The sequence below is a fragment of the Corvus cornix genome, chromosome 2 (assembly GCF_000738735.6).
Source record: "Corvus cornix cornix isolate S_Up_H32 chromosome 2, ASM73873v5, whole genome shotgun sequence".
Lineage (NCBI taxonomy): Eukaryota > Metazoa > Chordata > Aves > Passeriformes > Corvidae > Corvus > Corvus cornix.
In genome coordinates, this window is record NC_046333.1 from 26,631,172 (window position 1) to 26,655,680 (window position 24,509).

The 24,509-nt window shown below is 43.2% G+C and overlaps 1 protein-coding gene and 1 long non-coding RNA gene across 5 annotated transcripts in view; both read right to left on the bottom strand.

Annotated features, from left to right (window-relative positions):
- LOC104688910 overlaps positions 1-11,388 on the bottom strand; it is a 35,111-nt gene extending 23,723 nt beyond the window's left edge. The window contains exons 1-2 of one of the 2 annotated variants that reach the window (XR_005601564.1): positions 11,238-11,388; positions 10,551-10,747 (exon numbers count right to left, since the gene is read on the bottom strand). This is a non-coding gene — a long non-coding RNA (uncharacterized LOC104688910). The remainder of the gene's footprint in view (positions 1-10,550; positions 10,748-11,237) is intronic. The other variant, XR_005601563.1, reaches the window with a different exon arrangement.
- A 7,040-nt stretch (positions 11,389-18,428) lies between these two features.
- On the bottom strand, positions 18,429-22,131 carry C2H7orf25 (chromosome 2 C7orf25 homolog). 3 transcript variants are annotated; one of them, XM_039549852.1, is made up of 2 exons: positions 22,030-22,131; positions 18,429-20,006 (listed from the first exon to the last, which is right to left on the bottom strand). In XM_039549852.1, the coding sequence occupies exon 2, from the start codon at positions 19,988-19,990 to the stop codon at positions 18,722-18,724; it is 1,269 nt and encodes a 422-aa protein (XP_039405786.1). In that variant the 5' UTR covers positions 19,991-20,006; positions 22,030-22,131; the 3' UTR covers positions 18,429-18,721. The 3 variants fall into 3 exon arrangements, with proteins under 3 accessions (XP_039405786.1, XP_039405785.1, XP_010396938.1); XM_039549851.1 differs by having other exon boundaries at positions 21,987-22,093; XM_010398636.4 differs by lacking the exon at positions 22,030-22,131 and adding an exon at positions 21,073-21,675.
- Positions 22,132-24,509: the final 2,378 nt, after the last annotated feature.

Genomic DNA, 24,509 nt, shown 5'->3' on the forward strand with positions numbered 1-24,509 from the left:
GCTCTGCCCTGCTACTGTCAATACTATCCTTTCCCTTTGGATATTCACACAGCTGCACCATGAACCAGGACTGGAAAAAAATCCAGCAGAAATCACCCTTTTTGTTTTCAGCAAAATAGTTTCCCTGGCTTGTCTGATGGTATAGCCAGCCAAATGTTACAGAGGCAAGCTTAGACGGTGAAAACAAGGCTTGGGGATGTGCTGGAATCTATGTGAATTTATGTTGCATTTAAGAAGTAACCACAGACTAAAACAGAGGTATAGTAGAAACTTCAATATCAAATTCTAGGAGCCTAAAGGAAGTTGAGAGGCATATACATTGCCCAGTAGTATGAACCACCTAGGAGCTGCACCACGGTGCCAAGCTGACCATTATTTCCATCCCTGGCTTCAGGCTGTTATATAGGGAAACTAACCTAACCAAACAATGGAGAACAAGATGGGCCTAGAGACAGACAGACCCTTCTTGATGCCACTGGAATTTAGATCAGGCTGTAGAATGTAATCCTGCCCCTGTGAAAACTCCATTTCTATTTCTCTGTGGGCAGACTGAGGAGAAATGGAAATCATCTGAATACAGGACATAAGTAGTAAAAATTACAAGAGGAAGAAATTCTGAAACATTCATTTTTGCCTACCTTGCTCTGTCTCAGAAAGGAGGCAGGCAAAGGGAAAGTTGGAAGAGTTATTTTGGATCACTGCATCCAGCCCCCAGTTATTCCCATCGAATCACATAATCCCTTTCCATTTGACTGGCTAAACATCCTTCATATCCATCCAGTTCACAAAGAAAAACAGCACATACCATAACTGCAAACTGAGTTGAATCCATGAATATCCAAGCCCACATCTAAGAGAATAATCAGAATGCTAAGGAAAGCTCTTGCTTGATCCAACAGCTGCTGTGCTCAAGGGCTGTTGATATGGAAAACTTACCAAGAGTGATAAGAATGAAGGTATGAAGTCAGAGCAAAGGCGCATACCAAACAGGTATTCACAGAGAATCAAAAGAGCTGGATGAACCCAATTTACTGGTGTGATATTAACCTGAAGAGGAACATTCCAGAAGGAAAGGAAGATGACTCCTTCACTCATATAAGATTCAAAAAGGCAGAAGATATGAACTCTAGCACTCCTCACAGCTGCTCTTATTGAAGTTGATAACATGTCTTTGACTAGCTTTAGAAATACTGAATCCTAAAGAAGAAAAAACAATTCATAATAGAACATGCTTCCCTGGTATAAGAAAGATGCTCATGAAATCCATGACTTTATTACGATGCTCACAAACCATTTTTAAAGTGCTTTCCCATTTTCTCAAGAACCTGCTGAAATTGGGATACTACAGTGAACACCCTTGACAAAGCAAGTGAGCTCTGGTATCTGTGCTGCTCTCGCACCTGTTTTTCCATTGATCTTTACCTACACAAGGCACTCCATTTCAGAAAAGTTCCCACAGGCAATGGGAAGCCATGACATATGGAGTCAAGTATGCTACTTGGCAAACCACAGTTTCCAACAGTTGAGCAGGGTCACATTATCTCTGAGCAAGCATCTTTGCCCTCTGGCAGAAAGCTGAGAGGCTGAACTTTTACAGATAAGAAAACGCTTCTATCCACTCCTTCCTGGCAAAGTTCAGGTGAGCTCCTTCCCTCCTGAACTCTTTCAGATGAACCTCCATGGAAGGGAGACTAAAGCTGTCTTACGAAATAGTGACAAACATGCATTTAGAAAAGAATGGCAGGAGAAAGACATGCAGAAAGGAAAGACTGAAAGGACATGATGATGTTGCGATATAAAAGGACGTGGAACAAGAATACACTGGAAAATATTGTCTTGATAAAAGCAAGCCTGCATCTCCTACTAAACAAACTAGCAGCTAATCCCGTTTGTCTTTTCTCAGCAGAACACCACTACAAACTGCACATCTGCTTTGCTGGCTCATGCATTCCTGCCTGGTCTCAAATGTCAATCCCTGTCACTGTCAGTAACTATGGACAAGGCGGGGGTGGCATGAGAATTTCCATTAAAATCAACAAGGCTTGGGGGGAAGCCCAAAGTGCACTTCTGAGCTGTAACACCACAATCCACAGCCCTGTCTGGTGGTGCCAAGTCCACTAGTGCCAGAATTTGCAGGGGGGTCTTCTGAGACAGCTCTACTGTGTCTGGCCTGAAACTGCTACCACATCAGCTCCATTTGGACTAGTTACTGCTAATTTATTCTTACATAGAGAAAAAGTAACTACAACCCACCATTTCAATTTATGACTTTCAAGAGAATGATGGAGCTACCAGATGAGATCAGCTGAGGGGACCAGCAGCCACTGACATACTCTGTTCTTGGCCCTGTGTTTCCACTGTTTCTATGTATCACCTCCACTGTTCACTTAACATCTACTGAGGTATCTTAATTCTTCAGTATAGTAGGAAAAGAAAGTTTTCTGGCACATCAGCAAGTTGAATCAGCATCCCAGAAAGCAGTTAAGCACCACTGGTACCAGAAGAGAAACTACAGGGACAAAGCAGAAGGGGAGAGAAAATCAAGACTTCCTGGGTGGCATTTCTGCTTTGTTAGTTCAGCTGGTTGAGTAATCTTTTATCACTTTACCCAGGTTCAATCCATGGAAGTCATATTACAGTCTGAATTTAAGTTGTGGCAAATTCCACCTCTCGAAATTAAACAGGAGCTTCTGTAAAGGCTTTTATATCAGTTCACATGCAAGAATTCAAATTTACATCCAAATTAACGTGGCCAAAATTAGAGTACCCTCAATAAAGAACAGGAAAAGTAAAGATTTACGTGCTCTGTCTTATCTTCACTCCTTCAGTTGGTACAACTAACAGGATGTCAAAGTGAAGTGCTTAAGCAGTGTGGAAACTTTCTACAGAGGAACCAAGGGCTGCACAGCTTCAGAGAGCTCCCAGTTTACCATATTCTTATAAACTGAAGGACTTAGCAGAAAAGACAAGATATAAACTGTCTCCTCAGTCCTTACAGCTTTAGAGGAGCTGCCTCTTATTTATCTACAGTATTTTCATTACATTCACTTAATAACATTATATTAGGTTACATTGCCTAATGACTACCTGAGTGTGAAATAGAGAGCACAATTCTCTGTGGAAGTTGCATGAACCACTCCTAGGAGATGATCATTTAAGCAAAACAGAATCAAATCGTTCTCTTCTGCACAAAGAAGTGGCTTAAAGCTGCCTTACTTGAGCAGTTGGATATTCTTAACACAATGAACCTGTGGGTTGATTTAGTCAGTCAAGCATCAGAGTCAGCTCTGAAATGTTTTTAGAAATGAAGACACATAAAACAGGTGACTTCTGACAGCTTTTCTGCAAAGATCAACTCTCCACCTTGTTATTCATCACACATAATGGATTAATTTCTCAACTATCATTCATTTTTCCATCACTAGCTTATGTAAAGCACTGTCATCAGACTTAATAAGCCAAAACACATAACAGGATTCCAAAAGCACCTAACGTTACTGGAGAGAATGAGACAACCCAAATAACACCCACAGTGAGCAGAAACAAACATGGGGTTTAGGCTTCCTAAGCACATAATTAATGACAGCAAGAAAGAAGGGATCTCAGTGGGAAAATTGTCCAGTAAGAATTTACAAAACGGCTTCTTCACACCCCCTCCAATAAAAGTGGTTCTCAGCTTTGTGCAGGGCTCAACTGAGGACAGCAGGGCCTGTTTCAACTTCACCATCCCTGAGTTATTCTACCAGCCTACAAAGAGCGCACACCCAAAACACCAATTCCTCCTGACCCACCAAAGGTATCTTAACTTTCCATAACATCTTTCTCTCTCTCGACCTCCTTCACCTCCTCTTCATGGCTCCTCCTCCCCCCGCATCTCTGGAAAACCTGAAATAAATACTTTATTTTGAGATGTCCCTGAGAGGCTGCAGGTTATAACTCAGTCAGTCTCATAGTCTTGTCTGTGCCTCAGTATCCCCAGCTATGAAGTGATAAAAACTTATTTACCTTAAAAACTACATTGGACTTCTGGGGAGAAAGAAAAGTGTCTGTATTCCAAGTAGTGCTGAAAGTCTGGCCTGAATCACAAAACCTGAATCAAGAAAAAAACTATTTCAAACCTTTGTATTTAGAGCTCCTGATACGCAACTTAGCCTACCTTTATCTATACACAAAAGATCCTGACTTTATTTTTTTTCTCAGATTCTCCAAAAAATGCCAAAATTTGTCTTATTGGCAAACCAAAAGAAACAATCAAACAATTAGATCCAAAAAGCCTTCTGAAACATTAAACATTAAGCAAAGTACAAAAAAACTCTTCTTTTTCGCCTGGGGAATTTGACTAGAATCTTTGACTAGAATCTTTGACTTTTCTTTCAAGCTAATCTCCATGAAAAAGAAGAGAACTCTTTGCAAAACAAAAATTAAGTACCTGAAGGAACAATACTTTTCCCAAAACATGAATAGTTATATCTGCCACAAGATGCCCTAGGCATCAACTCACAAGAAAAGAATGCTCTAGTCTTGGCATCCTTCACCCTTCCAGAATGTCCGGTCCTTGCTGCTAACAAAAAAAAAGTAGCTTGTTTTTAAAACAGTAGTTTCTGTCTAGTGTTGTGCAACCTAATCTCACAGCTCCTTAGCACTGAGTCTGCTTCTCTAAATTAAACAATTTTCCAAATGACCTCCTTTGGTAAGATGCAAAAATAAAAATCACAAAAAAAATCAAAACTAACCCTAAAACACGACATTATAAGAATTTGCTTATTCTTCAAACAGCAAATTTTTTAAGTGTTCTGCACCTGTTTCAGAGACTCAAATTAGAATCAAGATCCTTCCCTCCCCTACAGTAGTCCAACAAAGGATACTGTTAACATAACCCTGTCTAACCAAGGATCCACCTAACCTAGTGCCCTATTTGCAAAAGTTGATGCCCAGAGAAAAGTCAGAATTCAGAGAAAGTCTTTCTATTTTATGCACATAAACACATGTAATATGTCAGCCCCCAACTGACATATTCTCTCACTTTCCAGCTATTTATGAAGGTTTCCAAAAGCCATGCTTGACAAAAGGGTAAGAGGATAAGGATGTGAGGATAAGAGACAACAAGCATAAGTTGAAACAAGGAATGTTCAGAGGGAACATAAGGAAGCACTTTTTCACTATGAGGACTGTCAAGAATAGGAGCAAGTTGCCCAGAGAGGTTTAGCAGACACTGTCCTTGGAGGCTTTCAGAACCAGACTGAATAAAGTTCTGAGTAAAATGGTATGAGCCAGGTGACCTGCTTTCAGTGGGATATCGGACTAGAGATCCCCTGCAATTCCTTCCAAGCTGAATTAGCCTATGATCCTATTTTCCATCTGAGGAACTTTTGGTCTGGATGTTGCTTCCATGTCCCAAGTTATTTATTCATAATTTTATACGCAAACTGTGCAAACTTCTGACAACTAGTTCCCCCACCATCTGACAGTGTCCCTTGCTTTGATCCTAGCTTCACTGAGCTTCATTTCATGACTCTGGCTTGCTTTCAAGTGGAAGAAATATAAAAAACATCTGCAAGGGAAGAAAGGAAATAAGTTTTTAAAAATTATTTTAGTATCAGTTATTCACAATATTCTTAGAACATAAAAACACTTTTATTAAATACCCTGCACTGTATTTCTGAATTTGGAGGTGAGCGGGAAGGGCGGCGACATATCACATTCAGTTACCATCACTTGCTGTCAAAACTTCCCAGCACTCTGCTTGCCTTCACAGCACATCTTTGGAGTTCCTGCACTCAGCCATTACAATGCAAAACAAGTTCCTACATCCAGCCATTGCACAGGCACAGAAGCATATGAAGGAAGAATTGCTTGTTCCACACCTGCTGGAGACCCAGTTGCCAGTCTCCATGTCAACCTAGGCACCTGGACCACATAGGTACTGAGAACAAGTGAAGTTGTTCCTCCACAGAAATGGTTTGACACAGTGGCATCACAACCTGTCATACTCCAGGTATCAGCAGAGAGTTTCAGTCACTGTCAGGTTTCTATCAGATATCCTTCAAAACTCTAATTCAGGTAAGGTGGAGTTCACTCCTATTGCCCTGACTAAAGACAAGTGGACACTTGCACAGCTTTCCACCTTCTGCACATGAATGAGGCAGACATGGTGTATGAACAGTTTGTACAGACTGCCCATTTGTAACCAATATGCAACAAATGCTGCAACCTTCTTGCATTTTAACAGTGAGACCAAGTATCTTCCACCACCTCACAGAGGAAGGTGGTGATCCATCTCCATATTTGCTTCTTCCTAGGAGTCCAGTATCAGTCTGGACAATTGAGACTCAAAAGACAACAAGGCTAAGAGGAACCATTAGATAGTCATACCTAGGGGTTTTTTTTTAAACCACCAGGTTTTTCAATACCACTCAGTTCCCTCATAGTAAATCCAGTGACTAGTACCTAAATCATTAATTTTGCTTTGGCACCAAGCCACAGTCTCTGGCTATGCCTCCATCCATGCCATTAATGACTGCTTTAGGACCTAGCTTTTTGGGGTTTTTTTCTCCCTTTATGAAATGACAAAACATAAGTCCCTCCTGTATCCTTTTTGATAAAATAAACAGACTTGATATCTGAAAAGATTTGTCCCTTCATAGGGAGGATTTTTTCCAACATTTATGGTTTATTTCTTTACCCTCTCTAGCTTGGTTATATTCTGTAATAGACGTTAGTATTTGGCCTGAGGGCCACATTCAAGAATCTGGGGACAGGAACAGTTGGAGCAAGATATTTCCAGGTGCAGCCTTCACTGCTTAAGTATGGCTTTTATTCCCTTATGCTGCACATGTAACTTGCCTTGTTGGCCAGGGTGCATTGAAAAAATTGCAGCTAAAAGCAATAAACCTGTAACACACCTGTGTCCTCACCATTACTTATTCCACAGGATTCTCACCTCATCTGAGGATTCCTTCAGTAATGTTAACTGTTTTACCTTCAGAGCACTGAAGATACTGAATAGTGACAGGCTCTGTATTAATTCTAAAAAACCCCAAAACTTCAAACAGTAAGAAATCCTACTCAAAATGTATCCCTTTGTTACTACTTTTTGAGATTTCCCCTTAACAATGTGACTGGGAGCAGTTAAAAAACAGTGAAACTAACTTTGTCTCCAAACAACTACCCTGAAACCCTGCCTTAAAAAATTTAAATTCATTGCTTCAAATGTTTAGAAACCATAACAATGAAATGAACAGAAGAACCTGGAAAGAGCAAGATGAGCAACTGTGCTCAATGAGCCTCATTAAAAGGGAAGATAAATATTTCAAAACCAAATTAGAGATCTTCTGAGGGAGTAACATGGCAATTCCTCTTTCTTTGTACAGTAGTAACTCATTAGGAATAACAATTTCTGCAACATATTTATTTACACTTCCTTCACAACTAGCAGGCCCAAGTACCTCATGAAAACTGTGTAGGAAAAACATTTCCAAGAATGAAAAACAAGAATTCTTGGTCGACACTGAGAAATCTTGGTCACTGCAGATAGTTATCTGCAGATTTCTGACCTGTGCATCATATTGTTACCTCTTATAGGTGAGTCGGCAACAAGTTCTTCCATACTGAACAAAAATTCTTCCACATTTGAAAAAAAGATGATGTTACACATCAACTTTCAATTGAAACCAGTAACACAGGAGAAATCTGCAGCAGCCATGTACTGGTAGGTGTTCATGGGCATCAGTATTTCTTTTTCTTTTCAAGAAATAATAAAATTCTTCTGTTGCAGCATAAAAAGCTTGATTAGAAGAATAAAGCCTCAGGCAAACCCTAGAGGTAGAAGCAACTTAAAAGAAACACTGTGCTGAAAAACTAAGTTGATGCAATATTAAACAAGTGAAATCAGGGAAACAGGGTGGGGGGAAATCTTACAGAGTCCAATTCTGAATTCTTTTACGTTGATTTGACATTAACCTAATTCTGCTAATTACTGCAGAATTGCTAGTTGCAGCAATTACACCACTCACCCATACAAGTGTAATATACAGAACCAGGCCCGCAGTTCTCTATCTGCAACACAGAGAGTTGCTCCCACAGCCCTGAGGCCCACTACTCCCTCAGCAGACCCCAAAACATAACTTACCTGGTTACAATTGCCACAGCCTCTGACTGTCTGGTCATGACCCACTTCCCTGGATGGGGAAGGTCATGGGGAACTGAACTGCATGAACATGATCAGAGCAACCTCTCTGCATCAGAAAAGGCCCTTGGAACAACAATTGTGCTTTGCTGGTTAAACTGCACACAAGAAACAGGTCCTCCTTAGACTTGTCTGGTGCTGTCCAAACCTTTCAAGTGCATCATTATGGGACTGAGGTATCACAGGCTGAACAACACACACATAAACACACAAGTTTTCAACAATGAAAAAGGAAATCTTCCCAATGAAATGCTTGATCAAAACATCACAGTTCTTTCACAGTTATTATTTCCTTACAACACAGAAGCCAGGTGGACATTTTTTAGTCACACCTCACCTTTCACCTGTTACCCACAAGGAATATTCAATCTGTCAAGTATCATATCAAAGGATTTTTGAAGACCCTCATTCAAAACCAACAGGATCAATTGCCTGGAGAAACCAGCATTGCCAGAGGCACACAGTGACATCACTATCAATGCTACTGCAGTTTGGGCCACCACTGTCCCACCTCTCTGCCCCCAAAGTCCTTTACTGCTTGCAGCAAAGGTTATCTCACCCTGAAGCAAAGGGCAGGAATTGCCTGATTACAGTCTCTGACAGATCCTACATTTGTTTTGAGAAGGTAATTTGATGTTGGTTTTGTAACCTGCTATTTTCAGGCAGATGTCAAAGCGCACAGATGTAGGAGCTTGCCTTTAAATACCATGGGCTTTCTGTCTGCCACACATTTCAAGTTTTGCTCCAAAGGCTTGTTCTTTACGTGGCATTTAGGTGACCATGCTGAAAAAGAGGACAGTCCTTTCAGCACTGCTGATTCTGATCCTGGTGGATCAACTAAAGGTACAAGGTGAGTCAACAACGTATTGGCAAATCCAGCTTTGTCAATTTAAGTAAGATTCACATTCATATTGTACTTAGTCTTAGAGTTACTTTTCTCCCCCTCCCTAAACTCCTACTTGGGATCTCTGATCCGTAAAAAGAACTGAGCACATTTTTGGATATCCCTAGAAATAACTTTTCAAACCATGCTCCTCATCCTGTAAATTCCTTTCACTTTATTTGTTTGTACCCCTATTACCCCAGTGCTTGAGGCAACAAGTGTGGAGCAAAGCAGAGATTTCAGCACGCAACCAAGCACAGAGCTGCCCCCGGACTACAGTGAAGACTCGCATAAGGAGAATGGCACAGAGCAAGCTGGGAACAATGGAGTGCAAGAAGGTGAACAGACCACTTGGGAGCTGAGTGGAGAGTCAAGTACTGACTCTACGCCTAAGCCGAGTGTGGAGCCAAGCCAAGAACCAACCCAGGAGTCATCCACTGAAATGCCCGGTAAGACCCATTTTGTCTTTGATTGCACACATTATTGATATCTCAGTTTTGTTACTCCAATGTTTCCACCTTTCCTGCACTAAGGCAGCAGGTTGAATCAAAACGCTGCTTTTCCTTGTAGTCTGTTTTTTGGCAGGATACATGGCATGCCAGATATCTAGCCTCTCCTCATTCCAAAACATAAATAAATTGCTGCAACTGAGAGGAAGATGACACTCCTTGAGACAAATTGTGTTATTATGGATGAGTGCATTTTACAATTGTATGTGAAGCAAAGAGGTCAGACCTCCCCTGACCTGGAAGAGGTTTCTCGTGTGGATATAGTTAATGCTGGTTCATAATGCACATTTCTAATGCAAGGAAAAAAAACAAAAACCTAACCACACCAAAAATGAAAACATATTTATATGGTCCAGTTTCATAGTTATGAAGGCCTGTGGTACATCTGAGTGACATTTCACTCTGGTGAACACCATCTCCATAAAGACGGGCCAAATTAATCCCTACAGAAGAAAGACCTGAGGAGGATTTTGGTACCTACACAGTATAAACTTCTGTGGCCTGTAATTCCATATTTCTCATTACCACACTGAGCTGCTTTATCATGTATTCAGTCTCCTTAATAAATAAAGGGGCACAGTTTCATTATCAGATGTTCATTATTTTGGGGATTTTGTGGGGATTTCTTATTTTGTTGGTTTGAGGTTTGCTTTGGGGTCTTTTTATTATATTATTTCATATTACAAATTGCATTACATGTAAGGATCACTCACCTGCAAGACATTATAAGTGAGGATTATTTAAATTTACACAATGGAATAATGAAGGTGTTAGGAGGGGTCTTTTTTTGCTTATTCTTTACAATAGTTTATGTAGGAACAATCTTAATTTCCGTGCCATTCATAGGGAACAACTTGCAAAGCCCCAAAGTCACAATTCTGAGCAGTGTAGTCATTTGACATTCACTCTCTTTGTTTTTGCTCTAGAGTAAATTGCAACATTAAAACTCGATGAAAAAGCAACACCCACTTACCTACAGAGGTGATTTCACCACCAAGAACACATATGAGGCTCCTGTTGCAAGCTAGATGGCAGAGCTGTTCCCAGAACTACATCTTGCAGGAAAACTGTTACCATAGCCTTCAGTTCCAGAACCCCATCTAATTCTTGCTTAGTTTACCAGATTAATTAGGTAACAGTTGACCTGTGCTGTTTTGCTTGCATAATAACCTGAAATAAAGAATGTCATCGCAAGTACATGCTTCATCATTACTGTAAATCCTTTCCTTGGTCCACTTCAACAAAAATGATTTAAAAGATTTTAGGGATTTTAGAGTATTTTTTTTTATGTCTCCTCTCAAACATATTTTATACAACTGATGCTTGTGTTTTCTTGTTTTATTTCTGTTATGACCAAGCCTGCTTTCAGTTTGCAGGAACTAGAAGCAGGGTTGTGAATGCATTTTCAGACAGGCTCCAGCCGACTTCAGCAGAATGCTTTACATCTGCTGAAGGTATCCTCAGATGACAGGGACAGTTTGAAACACAAACCACTCTTTTTAAACAGCTGTGGCTACAAACATGCAAAAACTATCTAAGTGTCTTCATGGCTTGCAGGTACAATGGCAAATAAATCATTGATCTACAAGTTTTGTCAGCCAGAACAACAGCAAGTAAAGAACATACGCAGAAACATGAATGTATTAAAAACTTTACTTACCAATTTATTTTTCATATAATATCCAAGTCCTTCCTACTGCCTGGCATCAATTGCAGCATTTCTTGTTTGCTATTCTTACGGTTGGAGCAAAGAGAGCAGGCTGAGTGCTGCACAGAACAGAGATGTTCTCTCTCCTCAGAGACCATGCAGAAAGAATCTAAAATAAATTAAAAGTGTCAGAAGAAAAAGGTTCCCAAAAACAATTTAGGAATCCATCTTTTCCAAGGAACTTCATGCAGAAAATTACCACTAAAAAAAACTCAAAGAAAATCCATAGCAGCAAGTGAGACATCTCTGTATCCTCTAGTGCCTGGTGTAGCATAGACAAAGCAGTTGTGTGATCTTGGAAGAAAGGAAAAGCAGTCTTGGATTTCCATTTTTTCAACTTAATTTCAGACATAATTTTCCATCTTCTAATTACTCATTTGCAAAGTCATAAATTAGGGAAGTTCAACACCTAATCCATTATTTGTGAAATTAAGTAAAAGATATCTAAATGCACCAAACCAGAACACTGATTTATATGGATAGATCACCAATATATTCAAAGGCAATATAAAAGCCACCTAATATTACAATCAAAACACATTTTGTTTGAAGCCAGCATTCTTTCGTCTTATAAAAAAATCTTTAGAGTCTGTCAACAGTACACTTCTGATTGACTAATAAGCAAAAAAAACACTATGAAAAAAAACAAAGAACATCCACATTCTGAGTTTTTCATTGCAAGATGCAACATAGAGACAGAAAATAACAATAAAACCCTCAAGTTGCCCAGTGGCATGCAGAAAGGGTTTACTATTCCTAAAATATTGCCTATATGATTGGCAGAAATTAGTAAAAGAAAGAAAATTGATTCAATAACAAATACCATGTTGGTCAAAAAGGACTCGTAATGAAGAAAATCACCACACGATGGCCCCAGATACAGAGGATTTTAAACAGAGTTGTACTTAGTGGTCACACAAAAGTGTCACTGCAAAACAAGTCAGCCAGCTCTGTAGCAGCTGCAGCGAAGGAATACAGCAAACAGGTCAGCCAATTCTGATTCCAGGAACACAGAGGTCATTTGCTTTTCACTTCTTCCTCTGGGTCACCTACCATCTTAAAATGCAGGTCGCTGCCCTCTCACCTGTGGCTTGGAGAAACTTCTTTAGAGGGTGCCCAAGAGGATATTCAAGATTGCTGAATGGAATACAAGGAAAATGATGGAAACACACTTCTTTAGAGTCACTGCAAGAAATGGAATGAAGCAGCTGTCTCCCATTTACTCATTCAAAGCCCTCATCAGGGTAAAAAGGCTGTGAGCAAATTAATTTAAATGCAAAGGATTAAAAGGCCATAATGAATTGCCATGCATAAGTGCACTGTTACCATGCACCTAGCTTTGACTATATCCTGTAATACTGTAAAACAGATTAATCAGTGATAAATCACTGGCAAGGAGGGGGCATTGCCAGGAGCATCCAAGGGAGATTTAAGCACCTCCAAGGAGCACAAGGGACTGTTTTCATGGGCAGGGTGCAAAGGTAAGGCACAAAACTTAGCGAGTGAGTCATCACCCATCAAACTAGAAGAGGATTAACTATGGCTTCAACTCAGCCAAAAGCCACTGGGAAAAGGAACTTCATGATCCAGATGGACCTCAGACAACTGGAGCTAACTGGAGCAGCCCAACCTGTTCCACAAATAAAGAAATTAACAACTAGTTCAACCAAGAAAAGGTGGCAGGTGATTGCATGGGGTGATTCCACTTTACAAGGTACACAGGCACTCACCTGTTGGCCTGACCCACTCTCAAGGGAGGTGTGCAGCCTTCCAGGAGCCTGGATCTGGGACGTTACTGAGAAGCTCCCAAGTCTACGCAAACACAGACTATTACCCACTAATAGTGTTCCATCGGGGAGCCAGTGATACAGCTGGCACCAGTCTGGGAAGGACTAAGAGGGACTACAGAGTCCTGGGAGAGATAGTAAAGGGCCCTGGAGTTCAAGTAGGTTTTTCATGAATCCTCCAGGTCAAAGGAGAGGGACTTGAAATATCCAGACGAATCTGGCAGATCAACAAATGGCTAAGAGCAATGGTGTTCTAGTCAGGGTTTTGGTTACTCAGACTCACGGGACTCACTTTGCCAAGCCTGGTTTACTGGGGGATGATGAGATCCACTTGATGAAAAAGGTATCTTTGACACCATACTGGACCTTGTGCTCACCAAGAGAAGGGAGCTCATGGGGAATGTAGTGCTTTAAGGCAGCCTTGGCTGCAGTGACCAGGAGATGGTGTTTATGATCCTGAGGACAGTGAGGAGGGCAGGCAGCAAGCTCACTGCCCTGGACTTCAGGAGAGCAAACTTTGGCCTCTTCAAGGACCTATTTGGTAGAGTCCCATTGGATAGAGCCCTGGAAGGCAGAGGGGTTCAAGAATGCTGGCTTAATTTCAAGGATCACCTCCTCCAAGCTCAGGAGCAAGATATCTCAACAAAGGGGAGACTGAGCAAAAATGCCAGGAGGCCTCTATGGGTGGATAAGGAGCTGCTGTGCAAACTCAAAGCAAAAAAAAGCAGCTTTCAGAAAGTGCGAACGAGGAGAGAGGGCCTGAAATGAAGAGGAAAATTGTACAGGAAGCTAGGGACAAGGTTAGAGAAGCCAAGGCCCAGTTGGAATTGTGTCTGGCCAGGGATATTAAGGATAATGGGAAGGGCTTCTATAGATACAAGCAAGCAAGCAAAAGAAAGACCAGGGTAATGTCAGCCCTCTCCAGAAGGACAACGGAGACCCTGGACAAAGAGAAGGCTGGGGTTCTCAACAACTTCTGTGCCTCTGTCTTCAATGGCAAGTGCTCCAGCCACACCACCCAAGTTGAGAAAGGCAGATGGATGGACTGGGAGGATAAAGATCCTGAGCCCCCTGTAAGAGAGGATCAGGTTCAAGACCATCTAAGGAACCTGAATGTGCACAAGTCCATGGGACCCAATGAGGCTCATCTGTGGGTCCTGAGGGAGCTGGCAGACAAAGTTGCTGAGCTACGATCCATCATTTTGAAAAATCATGGCAGTCAGGTGAAGTCCCTGATGACCGGAAAAAGGGAAATGTCACCTCATTTTTATAAAGGAGAAAGTGGAAGACTCAGGGAAGTACAGACCAGTCAGTCTCACCTCTGTGCCAGGCAAGGTCACTGAGCAGATTCTACTGGAAAGCATGCTAAGGCACCTGGCTAACAAAGAGGTGGCTGGTAACAGCCAAAATGGTTTTACAAGCGGACAATCATGCCTGACAAATCTGGTGTCCTTCTGTGACACAGCTACAGTGTTGGCGGACAGGGGCAGAGCAACTGACATTGTCTACCTGGACATAATGCAAAGTGTTTCACACTCCTGCACGACATCCTTGTCTCCAGATTGGAGAGACAGAGATTTGATGGGTGGACCACTCGGTGGATAAAGAATGGGCTGGATGGCCACACACAAAGAGCTGTGGTCAATGGCTCCACATGGAGATCAGTGATGAGTGGTGTCCCTCAGAGACTGGTACTGGGGCTGATGCTATTCAACATCTTTGTTGGCAACGCGGACAGGGGTGACCAAGTGCACCCTCAGCAGATTTGCTGACAATACCAAGCTCTGTGGTGCGGTTGACACAATGGAGGGAAGGGATAATACCATCCAGGGGCCGATGCAAACCTCATGAAGTTCAACAAAGCAAAGCGCAAGGTCCTACATCCAGGTCACGGCAATCCCAGACACACGAATGGGTTGGGCAGAGAAGTGATTGAGAGCAGCCCTGAGGAGAAAGACTTGGAGCTGACAAGTGATGAAAAACTCGACATGAGCCAGCTGTGTGTGCTCACAGCCCAGAAAGCCAATCAAATCCTGGGCTGCATCACAAGGAGGGTGGCCAGCAGGTAAAAGGAGGGGATTCTGCCCCTCTACTCTGCTCATGTGAGATCCCACCTGAAGTACTCTACACAGTTCTGGTGTCCCCAAAATGAAAAGGACATGAAACTGTTGGAGCAACTCCAGAGGAGGGCCATGAAGTTTGTGAGATGACTGGAGCACCTCCTCTATGAACACAGGCTGAGAAAGCTGAGGCCGTTCAGCCTGGAGAAGGTTGCATGGAGACCTCATGGCAAACTTCCAGTATCTGAAAAGGACCTACAGGGAAGCTGGAGAGGGACTCTTCATCAGGAACTGTAGTGACAGGACAAGGAGCAATGGGTAAAAATTGAAAGAGGGGAAATTTAGGTTAAGTATTAGGAAGAAATTTTTTACTGCAAGTGTGGTGAGACACTGGAACAGGTTGTCCAAGGAGGCTGTGGATGCCCCAACCCTGGCAGTGTTCAAGGCCAGGATGGATAAAGCCTTGCGCAACCTGGTCTAGTGGGAAGTTGTTGGGGAAGATGAAACAGGAAAGCCTTATAAATATGATTGCCTGACAAAAGATTTTGGGAATATGAAAACTACAGGCGACATCGAAATGAAAGCCACTTTTGAAATACCAAGTCTTAGTTACTGAACAACTGGAAAACAATGGTATGGCCAACTGAAGGTAATCCCCTCTTGATTGAACAATACCCTCTGCTTGCAGGCAGGTCCAAGGGTCAGAGCAGACCCTACTAGCTCAGCAGAAGGGGTCCAAAGAGTAGTTTTTTAGAAGTTAAGATGTAACACTCTATGGTAATATAAGAACTCTTATAGGCTGTATGTAAATGCTATAGGATTTGTATCTTGTATTAGATTGGTTAGTGACAATTAGAATATTCAGTACAGAAGATGATTTATTGTATTGTAACCAGGACTTCACCATTCCATTCCAGTCCATTCTATTCTCATCACTTCTTCTTCACTCTCATTCCTCTCGCTCTCTCTTACCCGCTTACTCTCTTGCTCTCTTGGGCCTGCTCAGAGCTGCCAGCTGCAGCTCTAAGCAGTGCCCCTATACCCACACCCTTTGCAATAAACCGCATGTTCCAAGATCTGATTATAGAGATCTCTCGTCACCGTCCCCGTCACCGACCGTCCCCATCCGTCTACGCCCGGTCCAGACTGAACACCCCAAAGCTCCTACAGGAAGTGTCCCTGCTCATGGTAGGCAGGGTTGGTTCTAGATGATCTTTAAGGTTCATTCCAACCCCTTAACAATTTGTGATTCTATGAAATAGTAGGCGGTGTTTTGGAACCTCAACTCTTACAGCTCTGAGCTGTAAACAAGAACCCCTCTCTCCAAGGTTATTTGCTCATAAATTATTAACTAGGAGGTTTCCTGTACCCTTTTTCAGGACATGTGATGCAAAACAGAAACACAGATTTGAAACACACAGTTCTTTTTCTCTGACAGATGGCCTCCCCAACCTCTATTCCCACACCTACTGCAGAGGAAAGACATCACACAGGTGTCCAGAGTAAGAGCTCTCATGGCAGAAATGAAAGGCGCTTTCCTTCCAGCTGTTTGTAACACTTCAGAGACATCTCTGGTTGTGCTCTGGTAAATCCATCACACCATGATAAATTACTACCTCCCCAAGCACCTGCATGGTGAAACTTGTGCTGTTAACTAAGGCAGACTTGCATTTCTGCAGCACAGCCAACATATTACTGATACTGTTTCATTGTGTTGGTCCTCCTTTCCCTTCAGAAGAACTTTAAAGAAAATTAATGGATATAGCGGGGGATGAATCCTGCCATGAGGTTTCATTACACTGTGTTAGTGCAATGAAATCTAGCTATTTGTCGGAACAAGCTAGATGTTTTGTTAGAACTCACCAAGGAGGAACTGAGAAACTGGATGTTGAAGCAGCAAAACCCAAAATCCAGTCCCACCCATCTTAATTAAACTTCATTAACTACTTCAGGGACCCAGAGCAAATGGGGAGCGTAGCAAACAGACTGCCCTCCACATTGCTAAAAGTTTCAGGTAAAGCTATGCAGCATGTAGTTACCAGTGAAAGCTCCTAACATCTTACTCTTCAGAGCAAGAATCCCACCAACAAGAAGTACTCTTCTGCCCCTTGGAGTTCAGCTTACTCAGCTGGACAAGGCATAGAGTGGTCTTGCTGGCATTCCAGTATCGTTGCATCATACTGGGGACCAGAAAGAAATGGGTTGAGCTGAGGGCAGCACTGCAGATACATTGTACTGTAGGGAGAAATTTAGACTGGAGTGGCAAGAGGCAAGATAATGTTCTTTGCTTGAGCTATAAGCTCCATAATAATGCAATTGTGTTGAACAACAGCCTATAAAATATTCAGTGGGTATCTCTTTCACTGACCTGATAAAAATGTATAGCTTGGGACCCAGAGCTTCACTCTGACATCTCAAAATTTTCCACTAGGAAACTGATGAAAATTAATTCCAAACAGGAAGTGCTTGCTGCCATTACAGCATTCAGAAAAAAAAAACATGAGAAAGATTCCTACAATGGCAAATCTTTCCTGGGCAAAGGAGAAAAAAAAAAAAAAAACCAAACAAAACCAGAAGAAATTGTTGTTTATTCTAATCTTTGAATAAAAAGAGCAATTACACCACCAGCAAAAAGGCTTCTCTCTACTACAGACCAAACTAGGATTTAAGAACATACCCTGCAAGTCTCCTCCTCCATCACACCAACACTGAAGCACCTCACTGAGGCTTTGTTTCAGGTAATCCACATGCAACGAACCCAGATTCACCATGAGTCCTCAGCAAAGAGCACACTAGTATCAAAAACTATGTGGGTGCTGGCTCAGTTTAGGATTCTGTTGCCATAAGCCTTGAGTTGGGCTTTACAACCAGCAAGATTTTGCATTTGGACAAAGGCTACAAGAAAAGTAGATCTGCCTCCTTGGTCTGCTACCACTGGCTGTCCAGTTTAGCCTGAGTCACAACATATTAATGCAAATAAAGTCCAATTTCCTCATTTTCCCAGGAATTTTAAAGCTGTTTCCCAATTCAGTCTAACCATGGTATACATACAGAGGTTCCTTCCAGTAAGGCAAGGAAGGCTTAAGTTGATTTCTATTCATGGCTAGTAGTCACATCTTCATGAAACATCACACTCCCAAAAAGGCACAGGTCTCTCCGAATCAACCAAAAACTAAGTTGAATAGAATAGGGGAAAGAAAGAGTTAAGTCCCATGAAAATCAAGCCCAAAGTTCATCTAAGATGATGAATTTTACCTCTCTGAAGAGGACAAAAATGACAAGGGCACATCAGTAACTGTGCTTTAACTGAATTTTTTAATGGGGATGGATACAATTAATACATTGTAAGCCAGTTAACAATTTTCATAGAATTCTTATTACTTTAGTGAATAAATTAATGGTCAGCTGGACAAAAAATAACCCCAAGGAAGGAGTAAAGATAATACAAATTCCTTGAGGAGCTCTTCCACTGCTAGTTCCTGTCATCACTGATACACACCCAAAACTGTATTGCTATGATTCTTCGGTTTCTCCATATGCCTCCCACTGCAATACCTGTAGTATTTCCATTACTAACTCATTTAATGACTTACAGTCCATTATCAGATGGGCAGCTCTTTGGTAAAGGCGTGGCAGAAGATTCTTTGCTTTCTGTCAATGCTCGTGGCTGATGGACAAAAACACTGAACCTGACACCTTGGTTTGCCGCTGCCCTCACAAAGCCACTATTTGCAGTCATGGTGATGGCTTTTAAAGTGTCCCCTGTCCCAAAAATGGTTAGAGAGCGGCTGTTGATTTTTGAACTAGCCACTAGTCCTAAGGCACGGTCAGACGGCTGATCGGGCACCACATTAATTCTTTTAACAAGCAATGCAGCTCGCTCTTTCTCCCCAGGTCCTCCCAGTGTTTCCAAGATGGATTGAAAATCTCTGACAGCAGATTCACAAGCAAAGAGCTCTTTTCCCTCCATGAACTCCCTCATCTGAGGCAGGACTCTCTCCCTTCTTTCTTGGGCTGCTTGCTCTGTCAGCACTTTTTCTTTGAAGACGAAGTAGCAGCCACCATAGCTCAGCGCAGAGACATAGGTTATTAAGGTAGTGATGTCTAAATTAACTCTATTGCAGACGTTTACTTTGATCTGGGTAGGGAAAGCAATGCTGGCCACTAAATTCTCCCGATCTACTCTGGTCACCTGCAGGAGTTCAGGGCCTTCTTCATCTGATTCACTGGGGTTAAGATGCTCGTTTTCTGCAGATGGTTCTACCAGTGAGTTTACAGCAACAATGTCTCCTCTCACAGATATTCCCATCTCCTTCAGCCTCTCTGCCATAGGACTGGACACACTGTTGTAGAATGCAAAGATGATGTGGGGATTGCTGTACTCCACTGGCTGCTGACGGCTTGCTTGCAGGAAGTCCTCTGCCTGCTCAATGACACTTTTGTCACCATACTGGCCTCTTCCCAGCCAGATGTTATGCAGGGCCTCAGCTTTACGACCAATGGCCTTCACCCACGTGTGACCTCCGTTTGCAACAACATCTACCACCAGCGTCTGTTTGTCTCCAAACCTGTCCTCATAAGCAAAGACATGGAGGACACTGACAACGTCCTCCAGGTGCTCTGCTGACTGAATAATGGCTTGGAGGTGGGTAAGGTTTGTACTCTGCAAATGGGATTCTTTAATGGCCACTTTCCCTGCCTCCACCTTGTGCAGGAAGTTTAGCTCAGCCTTCAGTTTGCTACATAGCTTTGCCCCACCTTCTATTCTCCTTTTCTGGGACTTGGAAAGGGCTTCCGCTCTCTTAATCAAGTCTTTGGCAACAGCAATTCTTTCACAAAGCAGCGACTGCACAGACATGTTGGAAACATTATTCCTGTCAAGTGAGAACAAAGGAGAAAATTGTTATTGCATGGCCAAGAACAAAGATAGTCAAAAGAGTTCTTTCTAACAGTATACACTCAAGCCTTGCAGTAGACTTAGTGCAACAGCTATTGTAAAGCACAAGCAACTGGAACCTCAACACAAAGTCCCAGTGATGAGTTCAATTTCTTTCCTTCACCTTTAGAGATCCAACCTACAGCCTCAGAAGATCCCAGTTCTCAGCTAGGAAGAACAGCAGCACTCAAAGTCTCCACACAAGACCTTTCAAGTTTGTGGTTTCCCCCCACCCGTCACATAAGAGCCCTTCACTCAGCCAGTCACTGAGATGGATGTTAACTCTCACAGCTCATTTGCAAAAGCTGACAACCAGAACAAAGTTAAAAATACAGTTCATACCGTAAGCAAATCTTACCTCTCCCTCTCATCACACTTAGCATTAAAATTAAAAGCTACTCATCATGCTTATAGATACCCAGCTTTCAACTTGCACTGTTCAACTTAGTGGATGAACCCTTCAAGAGGGTGGTGATGCACTGGAACAGCCTGCCGAGAGAAATTATGGATGCCCCATCCCTGGAAGCGGTTAAGGTCAAGGTCAGGTTGGATAAGGCTTGGAGCAACCTGGTCTAGTAAAAGGCCCCATAGTAAAAAGTGTCCCAGCCCACAGCAAGGGGGTTGGAACTAGATGATCTTTAATGTCCCTTCCAACCCAAACCATTGTGTGTTTCTATTACACAGCCTCGTGACAGACTATGAGTAACAATTCTAGTGTCAGGACAATCTTGAAATTGCTATGTTTTCTAATTCTACTACAAGACTTACTGAGTTGTATCTGATAAATCTATTCTTTCACATCTGCATTACTTTAGTAGGCCTTCCTTGAGGAAAGTATGATAGGAATTCCTTCACTGAATATGTGCTGCCTTTGAAAAATGTAGGATTCATACTACACCAAACAATAGCATATTTAAGACAGTAACCACTATGAATAGTGAAATTAATCAATTTTGACTTCCGACTACAAGTATAAACACTGTAATTTTTCCTATAATTCTTACCTAACCTGCATGTTGAAGTAAACTGGTATTAAAGGACAAGATAAATGAAACTCCAACTGAAGAGCAACAGGACACAGCCTGGTCCTACAACAGGCTTTGCCAGTGCAAATCAGGGGCGTGCCTTCAAACAATGGGAACCTCGCTGGCCCCATGTCCAAGTGGAAACACTGCCAGCATTAACAGCTACTGGCCTGGTCCACATCCAGCATCAGCAACATCTCCTCCTGCTTCTTCACGGCCAAGAATCCTGATCCTTCCAACATGACCTACTAACTCTCTTCAGGGTCCCAGGAGCCCGGAGAAATCAGCCTTTCCCCCTCGAAGTCTTCGCCACTGCCACAAGCTTATCCTTGCATGTAATGCAATGAGTAAACCTATCGATTAGTAACGGGGCACCTCTCCCCACAGCAGCTACAACTCCTACTCACACAGGCTTCAAGACAGAGAGTAAATCAAGGGTTGCAGTGACAATATAACCACAGACGCAACTACTTTTTCAGGACAACAACTGCGCGGGGGATCCACTATCAACCACAAGGTCAGACACAGGCCCTTGCCTTCGCCCCAGGGCCCGATCTCCCCTGGGCGGGGACCGGCGGCACCGGCCGCCCTCCCGCCCGCGGCCCGGCCCTCTCCTCCCGCCGCTCCGCCATCACGTGTTCGCCGCGCCGAGGAGGCCGCGCCGCCATCTCGGGTGAGGGCATGGCGCCCTCAGCGCTCGCCCCCAGCCCGGCCCAGCCCCCCGGCCGCCCCCCGGTCTCGCCCTCCGCCCACACGCCAGCCCCCGCGGAGTGGGCGGGTGCGGGACGCCGGCCTTTGTCCCTCCTGTTCTCCCTGTCCCCCATTCACTGCCAGGACGCGATGTGCCCGGTCCCGCCTCGCCTCTCCGGGGGCTCCCGACCCCGCTCCCTCACCCGGGGCCGCCGCCTTTCTCCAGCCGCCGCAGCCCGTACTCACAGCACGGCGGCCACGGCCCTCGCCCCGGGCCGGCGTGGCGTGGCGTGGCTCGGCCCAGCCCGGCACCTCCCCCGGGGCGCCGGGCGGGGACAGCCGCACCACCCGCCTCGCTCCGCCGCTTCAGCCCGCCCGGCCTGGCTCTGCTCCCCGGCGCGGCCGCGGGTTATCGCGAAAACCCTTCAAGGGCGAAATGCATTACATCAAGTCAGACGCAATCACAGAATATTCTGAGTTGGAAGGAGCTCACAAGGATCGTTGCGACTAACTCCTGGCCCTGCCCAGGACAACCGCAAGAGTCACACCATGTGCCTGAGAATATTGTCCTAATACCACTTGATCTGTGTCAGGCTTGGTGCTCTGACCACTTCCCTGGGGAGCCTATTCCAGTCCCCAGCCACCCTCTGGGTGAAGAACCTTTTTCTAATACCCAACCTAAACCTCCCCTGACACAACTCCAGGCCTGTCCCTTGGGTCCTGTCATGAGTCGCCACAGAAAAGAGATGACTGACTGCCCCTCCTCCTTCCTTCATAAGGAAGTTGTAACTGCAATGAGCTGTCCCCTCAGTCTCCTCCCAGGTTGAACAGACCAAGTGACAGTCCTCATACAGCTTCCCCTCAAGGCCCTTCACCATCTTTGCTGTCCCCCCTTTAGATGCTCTCTAGTAGCTTTGTATCTTTCTTATACTGTGGCACCCAAAACTGCAGACAATGTTCAATGTGAGGCTGCAAGAGCATGGACTACAGTGGGGACAGGCCAGAGACAAGTTAGCCTTGGACTTTTAACTTCACTGGAGAAGCAACAGCCACAGCTCCATGCACGTTGGATCTGGGCAAGTTGGGCTGTACTAAACTGTTCTGTGAAAATGTGAGCAAGTGTCCCCAATATTTGCCCAAGGTTGCTGCCTGCCTCCATACAGCAGACATAGCTATGGTCTCACTCCTCTCCATGCAACAATACTCCCTAACAGCATGGGAGAGACTTGACTTCTGATTGCCGGCTTTTGCAGGGAGAGATGATCTCTACTTGTCTGAATGATTTCACAGGATCTGGAAAGCAAGAGTAAGCCAAAGCAAGCTGTAAGGGGCTTACTGCACCTTCTTTACTGTGGGTGACAGCACACTGAAACAGGCGGCCTGGAGAGGTTGTTGAGTCTTCCTCACTGGAGCTGTTCAGAACCAGAACCATCTGGACAATCCTGTGCCCTGTGCTCCAAAATGATCTTGCCTGAGCAGGGAGGTGGGACCAGATGACCCATTATGGGCCCTGTCAACATGACCCATTCTGTCATTCTGTGACTTAAAGTAGTAACTTCCTGAAATGATAACACTGTTCTCAGATCCTAATCCTAGTAGTTAAATAAAGCCCAATTCTCATAGGAGTCACACGATCCTGAGGACCTTGAAGGAGATCCTCTTCCAGGACAAGCAAATCAACGTTACATGCTTCAAGTGACCAGTCATCGTCTTCTTTCAGATGGCTGCATTAGTAGGAACAAATTAAATGACACAAAGTCGTAATTCACAGCGAGCTGAAGTCATCAAGCCTGCAATTTGTCATTTCTCATTAAGGAACAGTGTTTGTCTGCCTTATTGCACCTTGACCCCCTTATGCAGTTTTTGCAAAATACATTAAAAAAAAAAAGCTACCTTTTGAAAATTACCCCAATCACCATATAATTTGCTAGTCCATTGCACTAGTATCTCTCACTCCTGAAGTGATTTTATTTAAGAAATACATCTTCAAGTTAAAATTACTATTTCCTTGAATTTTAATGATTTTAAATGGAAAAATGTTACTTAATTCTCTGCAGTTTAAGGATTTCCCTTTAAATACTACATAAAATTTAGCTACTATTCTAGACATGCAGTTAAAAAAAGAACCCTGCACTTAAAATCACACCACCTTCCCCATCATAACAGCGTAATACCAAGGTCTATCTGCCTACCACTAAGAAAAGTATGTAATACTCTAAATAAAGCCAGAATTCAAAATATTATGCATATCATTCCTAAATTACACCACGTGCCATGAACTCTGTTTCATTGCAGGGTTTAAGTATTACCAGGGAGCTTTGGGACTCAGTTCTTAATGGTGTAAAAACAGTCACCAGCTTGGCTCGTCAAAGTGAAAACCACTGGCAATAGACCATAGAGGCCTACTCATCTCCTTTAACACAAAACATGGAGCAGTTTACCATGGTTTGAAACTTGCTTTTGGCTTAAACTACCCTTCACAGGCTGTTCTTTGTTCATCAATTGTTTCTAGTAGCAGAGACATCTAAACCACTGCAGTTTATTTCTGAAGTACCTAAATGCGTATTTCCATGCAGAAAACTCTTGAGTATTTATATAGCATTAAAAACCTCTATGAGCATAAATATTCTAAATCGAAGATGCAGCAATATAAAGCCTTCAGTTTCAGATCTGAGTTGTTTTATTTTCTCTAGAATAAGAATCAGAGTATGGTCTAGTTTTCAGAG

What these genes read in the sequence shown, in the direction of transcription:
- C2H7orf25 (XM_010398636.4), bottom strand. Translation starts at nt 21,224, where the DNA reads ATGGGGCCAGCGAGGTTCCCATTGTTTGAAGGCACGCCCCTGATTTGC. An exon ending in TACTTCAACATGCAGGTTAG is followed by an intron (nt 20,007 to 21,072) that starts GTAAGAATTATA and finishes CTCACTTGACAG; the next exon opens with GAATAATGTTTCCAACATGT.